This window comes from Eschrichtius robustus, chromosome 9 (genome assembly GCF_028021215.1).
Source record: "Eschrichtius robustus isolate mEscRob2 chromosome 9, mEscRob2.pri, whole genome shotgun sequence".
Taxonomy (NCBI): Eukaryota; Metazoa; Chordata; class Mammalia; order Artiodactyla; family Eschrichtiidae; genus Eschrichtius; species Eschrichtius robustus.
In genome coordinates this window covers 60138722-60157121 of record NC_090832.1, presented here as the reverse complement: position 1 = coordinate 60157121, position 18400 = coordinate 60138722, and the positions used below count along the sequence as shown (strand labels likewise).

At 37.0% G+C, this 18400-nt stretch overlaps 1 protein-coding gene across 2 annotated transcripts in view; it reads right to left on the bottom strand.

Moving 5' to 3' along the window:
- The window catches only part of FBXL4 (F-box and leucine rich repeat protein 4), a 70345-nt gene that overhangs the window by 49035 nt on the left and 2910 nt on the right, over positions 1 to 18400 (bottom strand). Inside the window, exons 2-3 of one of the 2 annotated variants that reach the window (XM_068551536.1) lie at positions 5797 to 5913; positions 4562 to 5145 (exon numbers count right to left, since the gene is read on the bottom strand). In XM_068551536.1, the coding sequence (XP_068407637.1) occupies positions 4562 to 5073 (512 nt within the window). In that variant the 5' untranslated portion in view covers positions 5074 to 5145; positions 5797 to 5913. The remainder of the gene's footprint in view (positions 1 to 4561; positions 5146 to 5796; positions 5914 to 18400) is intronic. The other variant, XM_068551537.1, reaches the window with a different exon arrangement.

The window sequence follows — 18400 nt, the reverse complement described above, 5'->3', positions numbered from 1 at the left end:
TGTAACTAACAAAGTGGCATCTGCTTTAAAAAGAACTAACCGATAAAGGGTCTGATCATTTCTGACTTAAATGACAAAGTCATGCTTCTTGACTCACAAAGTCAAGGGGACCAGACTATGACCAATTCAGGAAATCATTGCTTAAGCAACTTCCTTTGGCAACAAATTCTTTCTGTGACGGCCACGTTCTTTCTCCCTGCTTTCTTAACTTCAATATTATGTAGTGAAAATGCTTTCAACACTCAAAAAAAAAAAAAATCCACACCACTAAATTTTATCCCCAAATAGCTTCATTCCAGTAGGCTTCCTTAATATGACCTGAATTTGTCATTCTCTTCCTCCTCTTTTCCCTGTCTCTCTTCCAATGTGTAACCCTGCACTAGGCTTTTTTCTGACTCTTACACAAGCATCTATTAAGATCTTATACTCAGAACCAGGACACTCTATACTACCTTTTTTCTTTTCTCTTAGTAGAGCACTAGGCTCGAAGTCAGAAGACTTTGAGATCTTACAGAACTACCTGTAACTTTCCTACCTCACTCACTGAACAAAGAAATGCAATCAGACAAAATGGAGAAAGACTGCTTTTAAATTTTAAATGTTCTGGGACAAGTTCATTTCCCATAAATTCCTGAGCTACTCCAACACACTCCCTTATTTGCTAACTCCTAAGGGAGAAATAAAACCGTATGCAATTAATTAAAGTAATAGGCAGTACAGTCCAGTGGTTCCTAAACCACAGTGTGTGATAGAGCTTTCCATGATTAAATGCGAAAAATAAAGAATACACTGGTATATATAAAGATATGCACACATATACACGTAAGTTGCCAACCACTCTTTATTCGAGATTCTGAGCATGCTAATTTCTCAGTATAAACTGGGGTTTCTTTTATGAAATGATAGTGATGAAAAATGATGTTGGTAGCAAAGTAAATAATCTGACAACCCTAAATCAGTTCTCTTTTATTATCAATAGCGTTATGTTTACCAGTTTATTGGAGTTGACTTTCTCTACCTGTGCTCTGCTTAGATCTCCTGGTAGGTCTGGTGCCCATGTCCCAGATGTGTGGGCTTGCTCCTAAGGGCTCCCACCTGCAGCCTTCTACAGAGAACTACATAGGCTCCCAGAGCCGCTTCATCCTGAGAGTGGCATGTGCCTGGAAGACTTCCATCCCCCCTTCCCACTCCCCCAGCCCACAGCCCAAGACAGACAGGCAGGAGCATCAGAGCCCAGCTCCCGGGCAACTGTGCCTCCAGGCTGACTGGGATGTCACAGGGCTTTGCATCCTGGCCTGACTTCTTCCCTTCCCTACAGTGCTTTCCCCACTCCCTTATCTTCCCCACTCCTTACCAGTTTCTCCAGGAGCACTTTCTTAACAAATCTTTGGTAGAGGAATAGTCCTCTCAAGGTCTGCTTCTGGGAAACTGGATCCAAGAGCTCTATGAAATCCCAAAGCTTGTGGCCCTTCAACAGCTTGTCGTCTCCACTCTGGGGCTTTCCTCACTTCTTAGAACACCAAGATCTCACCTCATGCTTTCACCTTTGCACGTGGTATTCTCTCTCCACCTTTCCTACCCAAACTAAAGCTTCACTCAACCCTCAGGTCCCAGTTAAGTCACTTCCTCTGGGAGGACTTCTCAGAGCCCCACAGGTTAGGCGTTCCCCTCTGCCAGCACATGCACCCTGCAATCTCACGGCCCTCTTCCAGGCTGGCCTGTAAAACTCAAAGAACAAGACCCACCTCTGTCTGGCTCTGTTTTGTTCCTGGCAGTGAGTGGGCAGAGAAGGTGTTCAATCAGTGTTTCTGATCGTCTAAAGAAATTCACCAAAACGTTAACAGTTACTGAATCTGGGCAGAAGAACTGGGTTTTTTTTTTTTTAATATATATTTTCTTTTTTGGTATTTTCTAACAAGTTTTTTAAACACTGAAACTGATTTCATAGTCAGTAAAATTTAAAAGGCCCTTTTTTATTCTGCAATAATATATATTGGTTAGCTTCTTTTTCTCTGAAAAGTTAACGGTATTTTCTGTGGAATAAGGCTAAAAATCAGTTAGGCAAAGTAGAGCTACATCTATAAATAAAGCTGTCACTTTAATCACAATCACGCACTACAGCTCTCAGCTAGGAACCCAGGAGCAAGATTCATACCCAAAATCAGTTCTGCAGACATTAAGTTTTAGATCAGAGGAAAGACGTTACATGTTGCCTGGATCTTATCCCCATACTGGTTCATTTTTTTAGAAAAAAACTAGATAGCTTTGTAGGAAAGAGGCAAACAGTGACAGAGTCCAAAGAAACAATTCTCCCATAAGAAAGGATCCTACTCAAAGTACTTTTTTTTCCTCTCAGGAAAAAAAGCCTGTATATTAAAGGATGCTGGTTTCCTGTTTTTTAAAAAAAACTGACCCATTAATAATACTGTTCACAATGAATTACCAAAATCGTTCTGATAAGAACAGATAAAGATGATACCAGCAGTCTCCAGCTTGAGTTGAGCTGTACTCTGCATTTGCTTCCTGGTAGACTGGGAGGTGCTCCCTGGGAGTTGAGGGGACAGGGACTTCAAGGAAGCAGTGTGTTAGATGCAACGTGATCTGCACCCTCACTCCTCCACAGGCAGCTGGGCTCCTACAGTTTAACAGGTGTCGCAGACTGCCCTTGGGCTAGAATAAGCTCATAAGGGCAGAGATTTTTGTCTATTTTGTTCATTGTTCACTAATGTATGCTCAATACCCAGAACAATGCTTTAGCACATGGTAGACACTCAAATATTTAATGAATGAATCAAGCAATATAAAGGTTAAAAACTGATAAGATCAATAGGTAATCGAAAAATGGACAAATAACATGACAGACAGCTCAAGGAGAAGGAAATAGAAACGGCTCTTAAACATGAGAAGATATTCAACCTCAGAGATGATAAAAGCATTTCGAATGAAAGTTAACATGAGATAACATTTTTCCCCTGACAAATTGACAAAAATGCTAAAATTTATTAAAACACTCTGTAGGTGAGGCTTCGGGAAAACATGCATGCACATACATTGCTGGTGGGAATAGAAATAGGAGAGCCTCTTTGGAGGGAAATTTGGCACTACGTATTAAAATTACAAATACATAGACCCTTGGCCCAGCAATCTTTCTGGCAACTTATCCCACAGATATACTTGCACACATGCGAAGTGACTCATGGCAAGGTTATTCACTGCATTAATATTAATAATAGCAAAAGTATCGAAACAACTAAGAACCCATCAATAGGGAAGTTGTTAATAAGTTGGGGTACACATACACCGCATTACTTGCAACTGTAGAAAAGAATAATGAAGCTCTCTTTGCACTTACATGAAAAGATACAGTATACACCAGTAAGTGAAACAAATAAGGTACAGAACAATGCAAATAGTGTGCTTATTTTTGTGTATAAAGAAAAGTAAAATAAATACATTTGTATTTGCTTGTATCTGCATAAAGAAACTCTGGAACAATGCAAAGGAAGTGGATAAAAGTGGTTTCTTTGAGGGAGGGGTGGATCCGAGGCACATGGAGAACAGGGTACATGCAAGACTGCATTATGTAATTTTTAGATTATTGAACCATGTGAATATATTACCTAGTCAAATAATTATATTTTAAAAAATCAGGAGGCTGAACTACAGAAACGAGAGAGAGAGAGTGAGAGAGAGAGCGCCTTTAGGGAGAATGCATGAACACTTAAGGCAGCATTTATTTATTTTAATTAATTAATTAATTTATTTTTGGCTGCATTGGGTCTTCATTGCTGCGTGCGGGTTTTCTCTAGTTGCGGCGAGCAGGGGCTACTCTTCCTTGCGGTGCGCGGGCTTCTCATTGCAGTGGCTTCTCTTGTTGCGGAGCACAGGCTCTCGGCACACAGGCTCAGTAATTGTAGCATGTGGGCTTCAATAGGTGTGGGTCGTGGGCTCCAGAGCGCAGGCTCAGTAGTTGTGGCGCACAGGCTTAGTTGCTCCGTGGCATGTGAGATCTTCCAGGGCTTGAACCCGTGTCCCCGGCATTGGCAGGCAGATTCTTAACCACTGTGCCACCAGGTAAGTCCCCAGCATTTATTTTTAACTGAATATACTTGTTACGAAAACATCCACCTAAGATTAAAGCTAATCCCCTAAGGACTTCCTCTAAAGTGTCACTCTGTAGGTCGACTTTGAGTTACTCCAAGTATTTAAAAGCAGTAATATGATGCCTGTTTGAAAATATGTTAGAAATCATATTTCCAACTAACTTCTCAGATTGTCCCATGTCCCAATTAGTTCAAATCGTGCTTTTCCTTTATAGTAAATTCACACACAAATCTCACAATCCATGATTATTATGGTGTGAGGTTTTATAGGTATAAAGAATGCATTACATTTCATATGTCTGACCTTTCTTTCCCTATCAGAAAACTAAGGAACATTTTAAAAATCGAATTTGTTTAAATGACTTAAGAGAATGCTTCCAGTGAAAAAAGACCTCCAGTATTAAAACCACCACAACCTTTCAGCCATAGAACATGGTCATTAAAAAAATGAGTCTTACCTGACTTCAGCTGGTGGACTTGGGGAATAGGGATTTGCAGAACAAGCTAGAATTCTAATGACTGCTCCAGGATGATAGGTTTCCAGAACGTGCACGGCTGTAGGATACACCTGTTGTTCAAAAGCAAGTTCCACATAGTCTTGGCTCTGGAAATTAGGCGGCGTCCTCTTAAATGGCACAGGAGCACTGGGACACTGATCCCACCATGTGCCGTACGTTCGAAACACAGCTGTCTGAGTGAAGTCACCAGAACTCGGGAATACGTTTGGTACACCTGCTAAGTTCCACATGGTATAGGACATGCTATTCTCACTCCCATAATGGGAGCTGAAATCCACTACTTCTTTGGCATACTGGACCAGCTCTGCATTGAGAGGGGAAGTCCGGCTGTTTGCTTCTATAGTTCTATGGCTGTTCATCATTTCTCCTCTTGTAGCTGTCCTGGCTCGGCGCCGAAGGCACATATAATAAAACATAGTCAGAACTGTTAACATGGGAAAGACTGGTGGCATCTAGGTGTGAATTATGACGCTTCTAAAGGTCAGGTGTCCTCGGTAAGATGCGTGAACTCTCTGAAGGATGTTCTAAAAAAATGAATGGCTTGTTGAAGTAAAATAATTTAAATAAACAGAAAAATGCATGGATAAGGTAATAAACAGGCTTTTTACCCAATGTAACTTCCCAGAATGAAACTGAAAACAACAACATTCACGTAAATGAGACTCTCTGGTATAATTTATCTAATCTACTTTTAAGAAAACTGAATATTGAAAATGTATACAATTTTATGCTATATGGGAAGCAAAACTGATATTATAAGGCAATGGCAGATGTATGACCCAAAAAAACCTATGTTACGCAAAATTATAACTATCCTTCAAGAAATACTAAGTCCTTGAACTTTTAAAATTAAAATTATTTAAAATATACGGGGAACCACTAAAATACTGCTGTAAATCCAAAAGGATCTTAGGCATTTTATAACTTCACATTTTAACAAATGATTCCCTATTGTTAATTATGACTCACTTCCGAACATGCAAAGTACAGATTTCACATTATGGGAATATAGTTTTCTGGAGCTGAGAGTTAATCCAGACCAACTATATTAACTGCCGTACACATCACAGATCACCAGACAGTGTTTAATTTATAACCCCTAGCATTATTCGTGAGGGTAGTCCATGGCTGGCTGGCATCTGGTTTGTTGCCAGCTACTCTTAGAAATCACTCACCCCAGATAGAATGGTCACAGGATACACACCAGAAATGCAGAGGTTGGCACTCATCCATGTGGCCTGACAATTCACTCTGATTTCAGGTACAATTGTTGAAATATGACATTCTTTTACCTGTAAGACAAGAGTTTTAGAAAATATTTTTATTTCTGACTTGGGAAGTCAAATATCCCAACAAGATTATTATCATAGATAAACAGCTACTTATTAGATATAGAACGTTCAAATTGAACACATCACATTTTTCTGAATTGTGTGGACAATTCTGAATAATTAATATATTTTTAAAATTTTATGACAGAATGTAATAAAAATATTATTAATGAACCCTTTTTATATAGAGGTTGCAAACCCATGGCTTATGGGTCAAACCATGCCAGCAGATATATTAGGACCAAATAGTGATTTTTAAAATTTGGAGGAGTTTGCAACCTTTAACAATCAAGAAAACCCTGTGAGAAGAGGTCTGGTGGCCGCTCCTGTTACCAGCCAGCTCTACTAGTTTACAACACAGGCCTGGCCCCTGTCTGCACTGACTAGTAACCTCTTGTCTACACAAACAGGGAAATCAAGCATCCTCATTTTTCTACCTGTAGAGTCTTGAGTTTAACTTCTCCTAAGTAAAAGAAGGAAAATAAAACAACTTTTCTTTAGTAGAGCAAAACGTTAACACTAAGATTATAAAACATTAAACGTCTCTCCAACCCAAAACCTCTAACAGCTTTTTGTTCTTACGTACAAGATATAGTCTAAATCTCTTGGTTTGACGTTTCAAGGCTCTCCTCAAGTTAGACCCATTTCTTTTTGTCTAATGCAGTAAACTCTTTCACTTTCTAAACACCCTTCATATTTTACTTTAACTCTACCTCTACATTCCTTTTCCAACCACTTTATTCCATAAGTCGGCTTATTATCTGATACCACCTTTGTATCAGGTATATACCCTTGTTCCACAAGGGCCTACATTAGGACCAAGTTTCCTGTAGGAAGGCATCTAGCCAAAGATTTCATTTATCAAAGTACTCAGTACATAGTAGGCACAAAATATGTCACATGTAGACAGAAAGATGATGAGCAAACAAGAAAATTATACAAATCTAAAATAATTTAAAATTAGATAACAGCATCCTCTTCCTCTCAATCCCAGCCAGATCCAAACACACTGAAATGCCTGACAAAATATAACCGGCAAAACAGTAAATAAAGAGCTGAGTTAGAAACAAGTCAGGAAACCCCACAGTTGTGAGAAACAAAGAGGAAAGTCAAAGCGCGGAGAGCAGGAGCTGAAGCTAATATGAGTCAGGGAACCAATTATGGGTCTTAGTGGTTGTAATAAGGGGACTTTCTAACACGCATGCAGAGAGGTTATTTCAAGCCACAGGTCACATCTGGAAGAAACTTCATAAAGCCAAATTCAGGAAAAATCACCCTATCTGTAAAACCAGGAACACGAAAACTTAGCTCACCGGCCAGGAAGCCAAAGGACACTTGACATCAACCTAGGCAGTGGCGGAGAGTCACCAGAGGGAAATCAGAACCCTGTTAGGCGTGTACCACGCAGAGTGTGGGCCTAAATTCACACTGTCTTCATGGCTGAGAATCCCTACACCATCCCTAAGCCAAAAGACCTAAAAAGAAAGAGTGGTCCTGAACTGGTAGGGGCAGATGTGAACCTCTTTGCAGGGATGCTTCCACAACACGAGACTGACTAAACCCTTACTAAAGATGCATCACGGTACAAACTTACAGACCGTAAAAGAAAATGAACCACAGGGACAGACAGTCAGTAGGCAGATGCACTAAATGGAAGAACTTGCACCCTAAAAACAAGAAATAATAGAACACTCTGAACAAGACTTTTTCTGAAAAGACTAACAAAGCATGTATTAAAATAAATAAGGAGTTTCTGCAGCACATGCTCTAATGCTGACATATCATGAGTTGACAAATCAGATTCACCTCAGGACATACAACACCAAGGGCTGAAGTATAGGACAGGTTATAAATGTGGGGAAAATAATTATCTAGAATATCACCTCTTTATTCAGACATTTCACCTACCACAAGTATAAATCTGTCAAATAAAAAAATTTACAAATGCACAAATATCAAACCTTTAACACCAAAACCTGAAATGAAGTAGCTCTTTCTTTTACCACATACACTTTATTTCAAAATAGGCCCCCAGGTAAATTAAGAAGTATAATTTTCTGAAGAAGTGACTTGGCCCATCTCTTTCTTAAAAGAGAATTAATGAAGCAAATTTAAACTGCAAAAATGAAATTTATGAAATAAAGAATAATGTACAAGTATCCAACTCAATTGACAGCTCAGCTAATTTGGAAGACTGTGGATGTTTTATTCCTGGAAATCTTTAAGGGAAGGACAGAAACCCATCTGCCAAGGTGGATGGATGGGTCTGACTGTATAATCTATGGACATCACCTCTCCCTCCACAGTCTATAAATTGCTGCAACTGAGCTCCTTTTACTTTCTTTATAAAACTGCATTTATCAGAAAGTAATAGTTTTATAAAACCAAAGAAACATCTGCAAAATAAGATATCATCATTCATGTGAATATTCACAATCATTCTTGGCAAAAAGGTTGAGACAAATTGTGAAAGACAAATTCTATTTGACCTACCGAGCCACGAACTTTACAACTGTTTCCCAGCTAGCTTTTACCATCATAGATTATGGGATAATATCAAGAACAGCAAGACTGTCGTGTGGGCAATATCATGTTTAAGCTGTTGTTAAAGTTAAGTTAAATTATGCACTGAAGTAATATATGTAAAAGTGAATTATAACTTTATAACATATAAAGAAGTTTACATTTACACATGAAGTTTACATTTTCACATTTACATATGAAGAAGTTCAAACTTCTCAGTAGAGAAGAGAAATGTAAATGGATGCTTGATTTTTTCCAACTGTGGATAACAATAATCTTTAGAGTTAATTTTTTGTGAGATAAAGCTAAAATGACAAAAAATTTTAAAAGAAGGAAAAGCAGTGTAAAAAAAAAAAAAAAGCACTGGAAAAAAAGTACTGGAAAAGCAAATATATTTATTCTTTTTCCAGCCATACTATTTGGAAAAATGTAATGAAGTTAAAACCTGTTTTTGAAAACAAACACGGCATAGAAATAAAAAAGGGAAATGTGTAAACCCATTATGAACATCCTTCTTGATTCTAAACTCCTTTCCAGTCAACTAAGATGACACATAAAAGTGTTTGGGGGGTGGGGACGAACATATGGAGAAGAAAGGATAGCTCACTCTACTTTTCCCTGGGAAATGAAGCTGAAAAACGGAATAGAGCCACAGTTTCAGGACTCATGTGGGCAACAACGACCAATGCAGAAGTTTAAATTGTCCATGTACTATCTGGACTTTTGCCAAGGCATTGAGGCAATTTGTGATAACCAGTGAATATCCCAATGGGCAATGAACCAAACACAAAAGATACAATAACTCCCCTTTAGGAGGAGAATGGAATTCAAAGACAAAATGATTTTTCCCACCTGGTGCAAATAAACAAATATTAGTCTGGTACACTAAATTTGTCCAAGAGGGTGACTATAAGATACACCTTTTGGGAGGTATATACCTTTCTTTTCCAGTTCATTCAAAAAGCTACATTATACAAGGATCATTTTTACAGTGAAATGTCTGTAATATATTAAATGTGCTTTTCAAATAATTTTGGCAATAAAACATTTGAGCAAAACAAAAAAAAGCTACATTAATTTTAAAGATTCTCACAATACATAAAAATATTATTTTCCATTTAACAAAAAGTCTGAAATAGAAATAGCGTGATCTTTATTTTACAAGTTATTTTATCTAATCAATTGTCAACAATGATTACGAAGTAAGAAATTCCCCACAACTCACTGAAATTTTATACTAGCACAATCAAGGAATACAAAACAACAGCCATTTTAACCTGCATCAGGAGACTTTCATACACCTTGGGAAACTTGCTTTACACGACATGATTTTATTTTAACGCAACTTTATTTTCAACCACATCTTTCATATTATAAAATGCTTATGGAAGTTAAACAAATACAATTATAGAGAAAGCAATAACAGTGGAAAAGAGAAATTAAGAGGTACAGACAAGGGAGAACATATGTTTACTACTGAGATTTGAAGTGAGATGGGGAGTCGATGAGGCGGAGAGAAGCAGGATGGCAGGAACTGCAGAGAAGATGGCAGAGGAAAGAGGAGGAAGGAAAAGGGCTTTTCACGAAATCGACAAAAGGAGGCAGTTGGGATGAACTCGAAAGCCTAGGTTCATGGTGTGATGGAATAACCTGGAAAACAAGTTTAAAACTCCAAAGAGGATTCTCAACTTATATTAAAGTCAAAAGATATGGGAAAGATAAAAAGACCAGGCAAAAAAGGCAGAGTCCTACACTGAAGGCAAGTCATAACACAATACTTATTTGTAAAATAGCCCACAGAGATGTGTCAATGAAGTGATAGAAGAAAACGAGGGTTTCGGCAGCCTTGCAGGATGTTACCAAAATGTCATAGAAGGCGTAATGTGGTAACAGATCAAGGAAAAAGGCTGAACTTTAAGTGCTGTCATTTCTGAATCCTGATGAAACTGATCAAGAGACACTGCTTTAAGGAAAGGACTTTTCTGGTTGAGTCTAGACATCAAGACACGAGGGAACGGAGGAAAATATCAATCAAGAAAAGAATGGAATTACACTTGAACTTGGTGCAGCAGCTGACATAACCAGCCCCCTTCCCTGGCCTGCCCCCTGTAGACTTCTATGCCACCACATGCTCTCCTATCTCCTCCCACCCCTCTGGTAACTTCTCAGTCTCCTCTCTGGGTCTTCTCCCTCCTCATTCTTCTAAAATATATAGAGGTCCCATTAAAGGAAGGCTGTCTTTTTGATAACATGATACATGAGAAGCTCCCACCTACCTTGGACCAGTCTTCTCCCTGTCCCTTCCACTTCTACACACCCCACCCTTCCTGTAGACCCACCAGAACCTCTACCACGGCCTCAACTGCACTTGTGCTTTCACACCTCACACCTCAAGTCTCCCACTGAGGCTGCGTGGCTCTGGAATTCCCTTGCTCTTCCTCTGCTTGGCACCCTCTTACTCATCTTTAAGGTTCAGACCTTATCCACCGCCCGCTTTTTCCTTGCTCTTACAGATTGTGTGCCATTTCTTACATGCTGAGATATTTTTTCTACCTTAATAGACTACGAACCCCTCAAGTTCTAAGAATGTGTCTTAATTAGAACTACATCTTTAGGGCTTAGCACATGCCAACATATACTCAATAAACATTTATTCATTTTTTTGGAGACTGGCAGAGTAGACGGCAAAAGAGAATTAAAATAAATAAGTTTAAAATAGACACAGAAATAAAACCCTTCAATATAACGCACATGTAGACCAAAAAATGAAGCAAAAAAAAGTGCCATATCTTGATATAGAGAAAAAGAGGGGGGAAATGGATAAGAAAAACGGAAACACAATAGGTAAGAATCAAATGTATGACCTTCCTTGAAGCCCTCCAATAAGGAATAGTATATATATTGAAATTTTACTGTTCAAAGAGAATGTAAAAAAGTGGTAACTTTTTGTACTAATTTCTATTAGTACAAAAGCAGCCTTGAATACGTAAAAAGACCTGACCTTGGCCACAAAGAAACTCTGATTGAAATTAAAAAAAGATTCATGAAAGAGATGATTAGAGAGGTAAAAGAAAGCTATTCTCTCAAATATGATGATTTTTTTTAACACTCCAAATCTCTGTTAAGTCTTAACATACGGTGATTATGGAGAACTGGAAAAACTGTGGATGAAAAAGAAGTTCTTAAAAAAAAAAGGGATAACCTCAAGCAAAAGAAAAGAGACAGGCCAAGAGAGGCAATAATATAAGAGTAAGGGTAAAAAGACAGGTTAATATTGTTCAGGTATTAAATATGCTAAGGAGAAGCAAAGTCTTAACAAAAGCATCCCTTAATTACTTACAATGTACTGTATTGAAAAAATATGACAGTGTCAGGAAGGAGACTATTGGGGGTTGAATATTATTACTTGACGTTTCTCTCTCTTCCTCTAAGTAAATTCTCCTCCAGTTGAAACATTTTTATTATGACTATAGTTTTTAATCAACAAGGTCCCAATATAGAATAAACAGGTTGAGTTCTTAACTGAACCTTGTGGACGAACAGAGAGAAGAGAGCTTCCTATCCAGCTTCAAGGCTTTTTGAAAATCCAGGCATATAAAGCAGAAGGAGAAGGCAAGGGAACCAACCAGGAAGAAAAACCTAAAGGCCAGGGAAAAATCTTGAAAATCAAAGAGGTAAACAGTATCCATTTCTCTTCCAGGAATCAAGGTCAGCTTTGAAAATACAAAAAGTATGGAACACAGTGGGCTCTTCAAAATTTTTGCTGAGTTAATGAACAAATGGTGAGGACTAAGCAGGAAGTGCCTAACCAGTGAAACTAGGAATAAACTTGTCAGAAAACAAAGGTTTAGAATCAATTTAAACTAGGAATTGACAATGGTTAGTGCTACAGAATGTTTTATTTCTCCTCTTTCTTTCCTAGACTTTAACAAGCATATCTAAACTTATGAGCTATTTCATAAGCAATCTTTAGTAGCAAGAAAAAGGAATGAAGGAGTCAATGTTAAAAACACACACACACACACACACACACAACTGTAGGATAAATGAATGGTGATTTTCTGATACAATAGATCTGGAAACCCTCTTCCTACCCAAGATACTATCTCACAAGTGACAAAGAGGGACATGTTTCTAATTACACAGGTATGACACTATAAAGTACCTTACTTACAAATGTCACTAATGCTATATTATCTCTATTTTACATGTTTCTTGTTTAATGATGAATAAGAATAAACCATCTGAATGGGAAGAACTATAATAACCCTAAACCTTTAGCAGACACACAATGTATATTTAACTAAAACCTACAGTATTAAAGATTAAGTATCTGGTGGCAGATAATTTTAATGGACACACTAAAGAGAGAAAACAATCTCTCTCTAGCTATTAAAACCATAAAGTAAATGTGAATTTATTTTAGCCAAATACTAACTATACATTTGTACATTAAAATAAAGAGCATTTTACCTAATAAAAATATACTGAATTTATTTAGCCTTCTTAACAAAAATCCAAGTACAAGATCATAGGTATGTCACTGCTAGCCATTCAAGCTAAAAGAGCCATTAGTTAAAATGGCATAATACTGTTAAATTAACTTTGGGGTATAATTTACATTCCAAAACATGTACTCCATTTTAAGTGTACAGTTCAGTGAGTTTTGACAAAGACATATACCAATGCAACCACCACCAGGACCGAGATATAGAATATCTCTATTCTCCCAATCACCCATCCACTCACTGTGCCAGGAAAAAACTGATCTGCTTGCTGTCACTATAAATCAGATTGTCCTTTATTCTAGAGTTAACATATAAGTGAAATATGTATGTACTTTCGTGTCTAATTTATTTTGCTCAGCATAACTGAGATTTTTCCCTGTTGTTACATGTAACAGTAGTTTGTTCCTTTCTTGCTAAATCATATCTATTATACAGACATATTCATTCACCTGCTCATAGACATTTGGGTTGTTTCTAGGACCAAAATGTTTCCAAAATGGCTGTAACATTTTACATTCCCACCAGCAATAAGTGAGAGTTCTAGCTGCTCCACATCTTCATCAACAGTTAATATTGTCAGTCTTTAGACATTCCAGTGGGTGGGTGGTGATACCCTAAGGTTTTAGTTTGCATTTCTCAATGGACTAGTAATGATCTGGAGCATCTTTTCATGTTCTTATTTGCCATATGTATCTTCTTCAGTGAAATGTCTATTTTGCCCATTTTCATTGGTTTTTTGTTTTCTTATTATTTATTGAGTTGAAAAAGTTCTTTATACATTCTAGATACAATCTTTATCAGATATATCTTTTGCAAATAGTTTCTCCCAGTCTGTGCTTGCCTTTTTTTTTTTTTCCTATACATTTATTTTATTTATTTATTTTTGACTGCATTGGGTCTTCGTTGCTGTGAGCGGGCTTTCTCTAGTTGCGGCGAGCAGGGGCTCCTCTTCATTGCGGTGCGCAGACTTCTCATTGTGGTGACTTCTCTTATTGCGGAGCACGGGCTCTAGGCTTGCGGGCTTCAGTAGTTGTGGCACACAGGCTCAGTAGTTGTGGCTCGTGGGCTTAGTTGCTCCACGGCATGTGGGATCTTGCCAGAGCAGGGCTCGAACCCGTGTCCCCTGCATTGGCAGGCGGATTCTTAACCACTGTGCCACCAGGGAAGCCCTTGCCTTTTCATCTATTTGATAATATCTTTTAAAGAGAAAAGTTTTCAATTTTTAAGGGCAATTTATCATTTGTCTTTTATGACATATTTTTGTGTGTCCTAGCAAATGTTTTACTTAAGAGCAGTTTCAAAAGAATAAACCCTAAGACAGATAGTGTTTAATATCTTAAATCTGGGAACAGTTAAATACAGATCATTCAAATTTTAAGATATCAAACTGGATGCTACAAACACTTCCAGTGGGAATACAAAATGGTACACCCACTTTGGGAAAGTCTGACAGTTTATTATAAAGTTTACATACTCTTACCAAACCATCCAGCAATCCCACTCTTAGGTATTTACCCAAGTGTATTAAAACCTATATTTAAACAAAAACCTGTACACAAATGTTTATAGCAGATTTATTCATCATCACTCCAATCAGGAAATATCCAAGATGTCCTTCAACAGGCAAATGGATAAACAGTGGTACACCTATCCAATGAAATACTACTCAGTAATAACAAGGAATGAGTCACGGATTCAGGCAATAGCAGAGATGACTCTTAAAATGCATTTTTTAACTGAAAGAAGACACACAAAGGCTACCTAATTGTTTAATTTCATGTACATGATACTCTGGAAAAGGCTAAATTATAGGGAAGGAAAGCAGATCAGTGGTTACCGGGGAGTTAGGGGAGAAGACAGGGTTGCTTCCAATGACTACAAAGGGGCCACGCAAAAGAATTTTTACAGCAATGAAACTGTTCTGTATGCTTCTGTTTTCAGTCTTTGCTGTGGACCAAGACAGTCAAGTTGGAGATTTGGTATCCCAGAATCGGCTTGTTTATGGGCATCCTAGCTTATTAGTCTGTTTTTGACCAGCACACCCTGAAAGGTATCTACTAGTTGGCATGTCCTGCCCATTCATTATGCACAGGGCAAAGTCTGATCTCAGAGCCCCAGCCGCTCACCTGGCCTTTGGGGACCACCTGCCCAGAAAAGAGACCTTCATGACTTCAGAGTGATTCCCGACCAGGAACAAATCAGTCACTACAGATCTGAATTTATATATATGAGTAGAATTAGCCATGTTAAAGACATAGAAATAACTTGGGTAATTAGAGCAAGTGGTCTCTAACAAAAGTTAATGCAAAAAATAGAAGAGTTTTAAAATAACAACTATTATCTTTAGTGTGAATTAATAGGGCATAGGATCCATAAAATAAGTACAAGCTAATTTAGAAAAAAAATTTTTTTTAAGTTCGTGGAAATTAAAGTCACGGTATTCAAAATAAATTGAAAATCTAAATGAAAAAAATAATAAGTAACCTGGAACACAGATGCAAGAAACCTAATATCTATATAAAGTGAATTCAAGAAGAGATTGAAGCTGATGAAAATTCAAGAAAATGCTAGAAGATACTGTAATATTTTAGAAATTCTTAAGGAAAAAGAACTGACTCAAACTCTTATTCACATAGAAAAACAAACAACAAACAGAAAACTGTTTCTGGACATGCAAGTATACTTCCCATAACTCTTCTTAAAAACATTACTCAAGAAAGTATTCCAGTCAAAAAACAAATGAACTAAAGTAAATAATTTTTAAAAAGGGAAGACATAATATTCAAGTAACCAGTGACCTTATAGTTAAGTCTAAATCATTATAGATGCAGTAGTGGTAAAGTTGAAAAGGATGGTTAGGGAATAAAACAGAAGATAAGTGATTTAAAAAGGAAATCAAATCAATAGAACCAAGAATGTGGGGAAGGCAAGGAGTCAAGGTCTCACTTTATTAAATGGAGGTGTGAGGGCAACAGAAAGTCAATTCTACATGGCTTTAGAATTTCCAAACTTGCAGAGGAGAAAAAAAGTAAATATGAATAGGTTAAATTTTCCCATTAAGAAGTAAGCCCTTTTGCAAGCGATCCTTATAATGGAGTGATTCTGTATTTTGACTATGGTGGTGGTGACAAGATCTACATAAAATGTCAGAGAACACACATACACACACAAGTGCCTGTAGTGATAAAACTGATGAAATCTGAGTAAAGTGTGCAGATTGTGTCAATGTCAATTTCCTGCATGTACTATTGTGCTATAGTTATGCAAGATGTTACCACAGGAAGAAACTGGGTGAAGTATATACACAAGATCTTCCTGTATAATTTCTTTTAAGTGCTTGTGAATCTATAATTATCTTTTTAAAAAAGTTTTCTAACAAAGCAAAATAAATAATAAATAAAGACAAACTTTCAAGTTGGGAGGGGGGAACGTTTTAAGGAAAAATGAAAGTCTAGCTAGATGATGTTTTACATTTATAAGAGAGGCAAGTAAAGTAAAATGATGTAGAATAACTGAAAGAAACATATGGGCAATAAAGATCTATCCAGTATACACAAAACTGACAGAGATGGCAACAGTAATATCAGAAATCATTAAACAGAACAAAAAATATTTATATTTTATAAGATTAAAATCCACTAAGAACAAACATCTTTAAGGATGAATCCAACCAAATTCACAGTCACAGTAAGAGACTAATATATTTTGCTTACTTATTTGTCAGTTTTGAGAAAAGAGTAAATAAGGATATAGTACAATGAATGTGTCAAACCAAAAACAGGGAAAGGACAGCTTATCAAAAATGTTTTGGGAAAATGTCCATACATTTAGAAAAGTAAATTTAGAATACAGAGTTGATCCTTGAACAATGCAGGGGTTAGGCGCATGGGACCTCTGTGCAGTTGAAAATCCATGTATAACTTATAGTTGGCCCTGCATATACAGTTTCTCCTTATCCTCAGTTTTGCAGATTCAACCAACAGTGGACTGTGTAGTACTGAGCATTTACTATTGAAAAAAAATCCACGTCATACTAGCAAATGCAATTCAAACCCATGTTATTCACTGGTCAACTATATTATCAAAGCAACCATTTTTTTAAAAAATCTAAATATATAATACAAAATATCCAATAAGAGAATATGTACAAAGAGTATTTTAAAAACCTTGGAATGGAAACTCAGGAGGCCATAAAGGAATAGAACACAGAACTGACAACATACATATTAAAGATTTCTACATGGCAAAAGCTCCCAGAAACAGCATTTAAAGAATAAACTATGAAAAAATACTAGCAAATGGTGTACCAGGTCATTGATAGCATGGCATGTAAAGAGCTATTACAAATCAGTAAGAAAAAGAGGAACACTTCAATAGAAAACTAAGCAAAGAATATGAACAGGTAAGTAACAAAACATTTACAGATATTCAACTCCATCAATAAGCAGAAAAATGCAAAATTAAAACAGTAAAAATACTACTTTTCATCCATAAAATTACTAAAATGTAAAAAATGATACCATTTTAGCAGTGATTTTTTTTTCAGGAAAATGCTTCACAGGTCTCTCACATTTCTGCATATCCTATAAGCAGGGTCACTGATAATCTCTGTTCCAAATTATCCTTTCAAGGGTATTTATACAGCAAACATTGTTGGCAGATAAAGAGAGGTCTCCCTCTGGAGTAGAGGGAAGGTTTTTTTTTTTTTTTACTATCCAGCATAATAAAGATAATGTCTCTCTCTAGGGCAAAGGTTAGGCAGGTTTACTTGCAGCCTATTATGAACGAGTCAGGTTCCCTAAGCTCAGGGTTCCTCTCTTGTAATGCAATCTACTGCATGTGCTAGAATCATCTGACCCTCATCACGTCACCCTGTGGAAATTAGGGTTCAAGGAAATGGCACAAGACAATGATGATCCTCTGGCTACTGTTATTGCTGTGCTTTGTCTCTGACCCAGGATCTCATGTCTTCTACCAGCAACCATGAAACTATGAGCTTGCAAGTAGGGTAAAACTCAGCCTTGACAATTCCTGGCAATGATACAGCAACAGCAGACAGCATTCTCAGAAATTGTATAAATTTACTCTTATGACAACCTTTTGAAGAGAAATATGGAACAATCTATCATAATTTTAAAACGTATATAGCCTTTGACCCAGCAATTCCAGGTCTAAGCATTCACACTAAGGAACTAAGTAAATGTGCAAATACGTGCACACAAAAGTAATCCCTGAGGCTTTGTTTCTAACAGAAATAAATTTGGAATAGCCTAAATATCACCAGAGGATTGGTTAAATAAATTTTGGGTTATTCCTACAATGAAATATCAAAATACTTTAAAAAGATAATGTTATATGCACTGACACAGAAAGATGTTCATCAATTATTACTAACTGGCAGTTAATGAAACTTATAT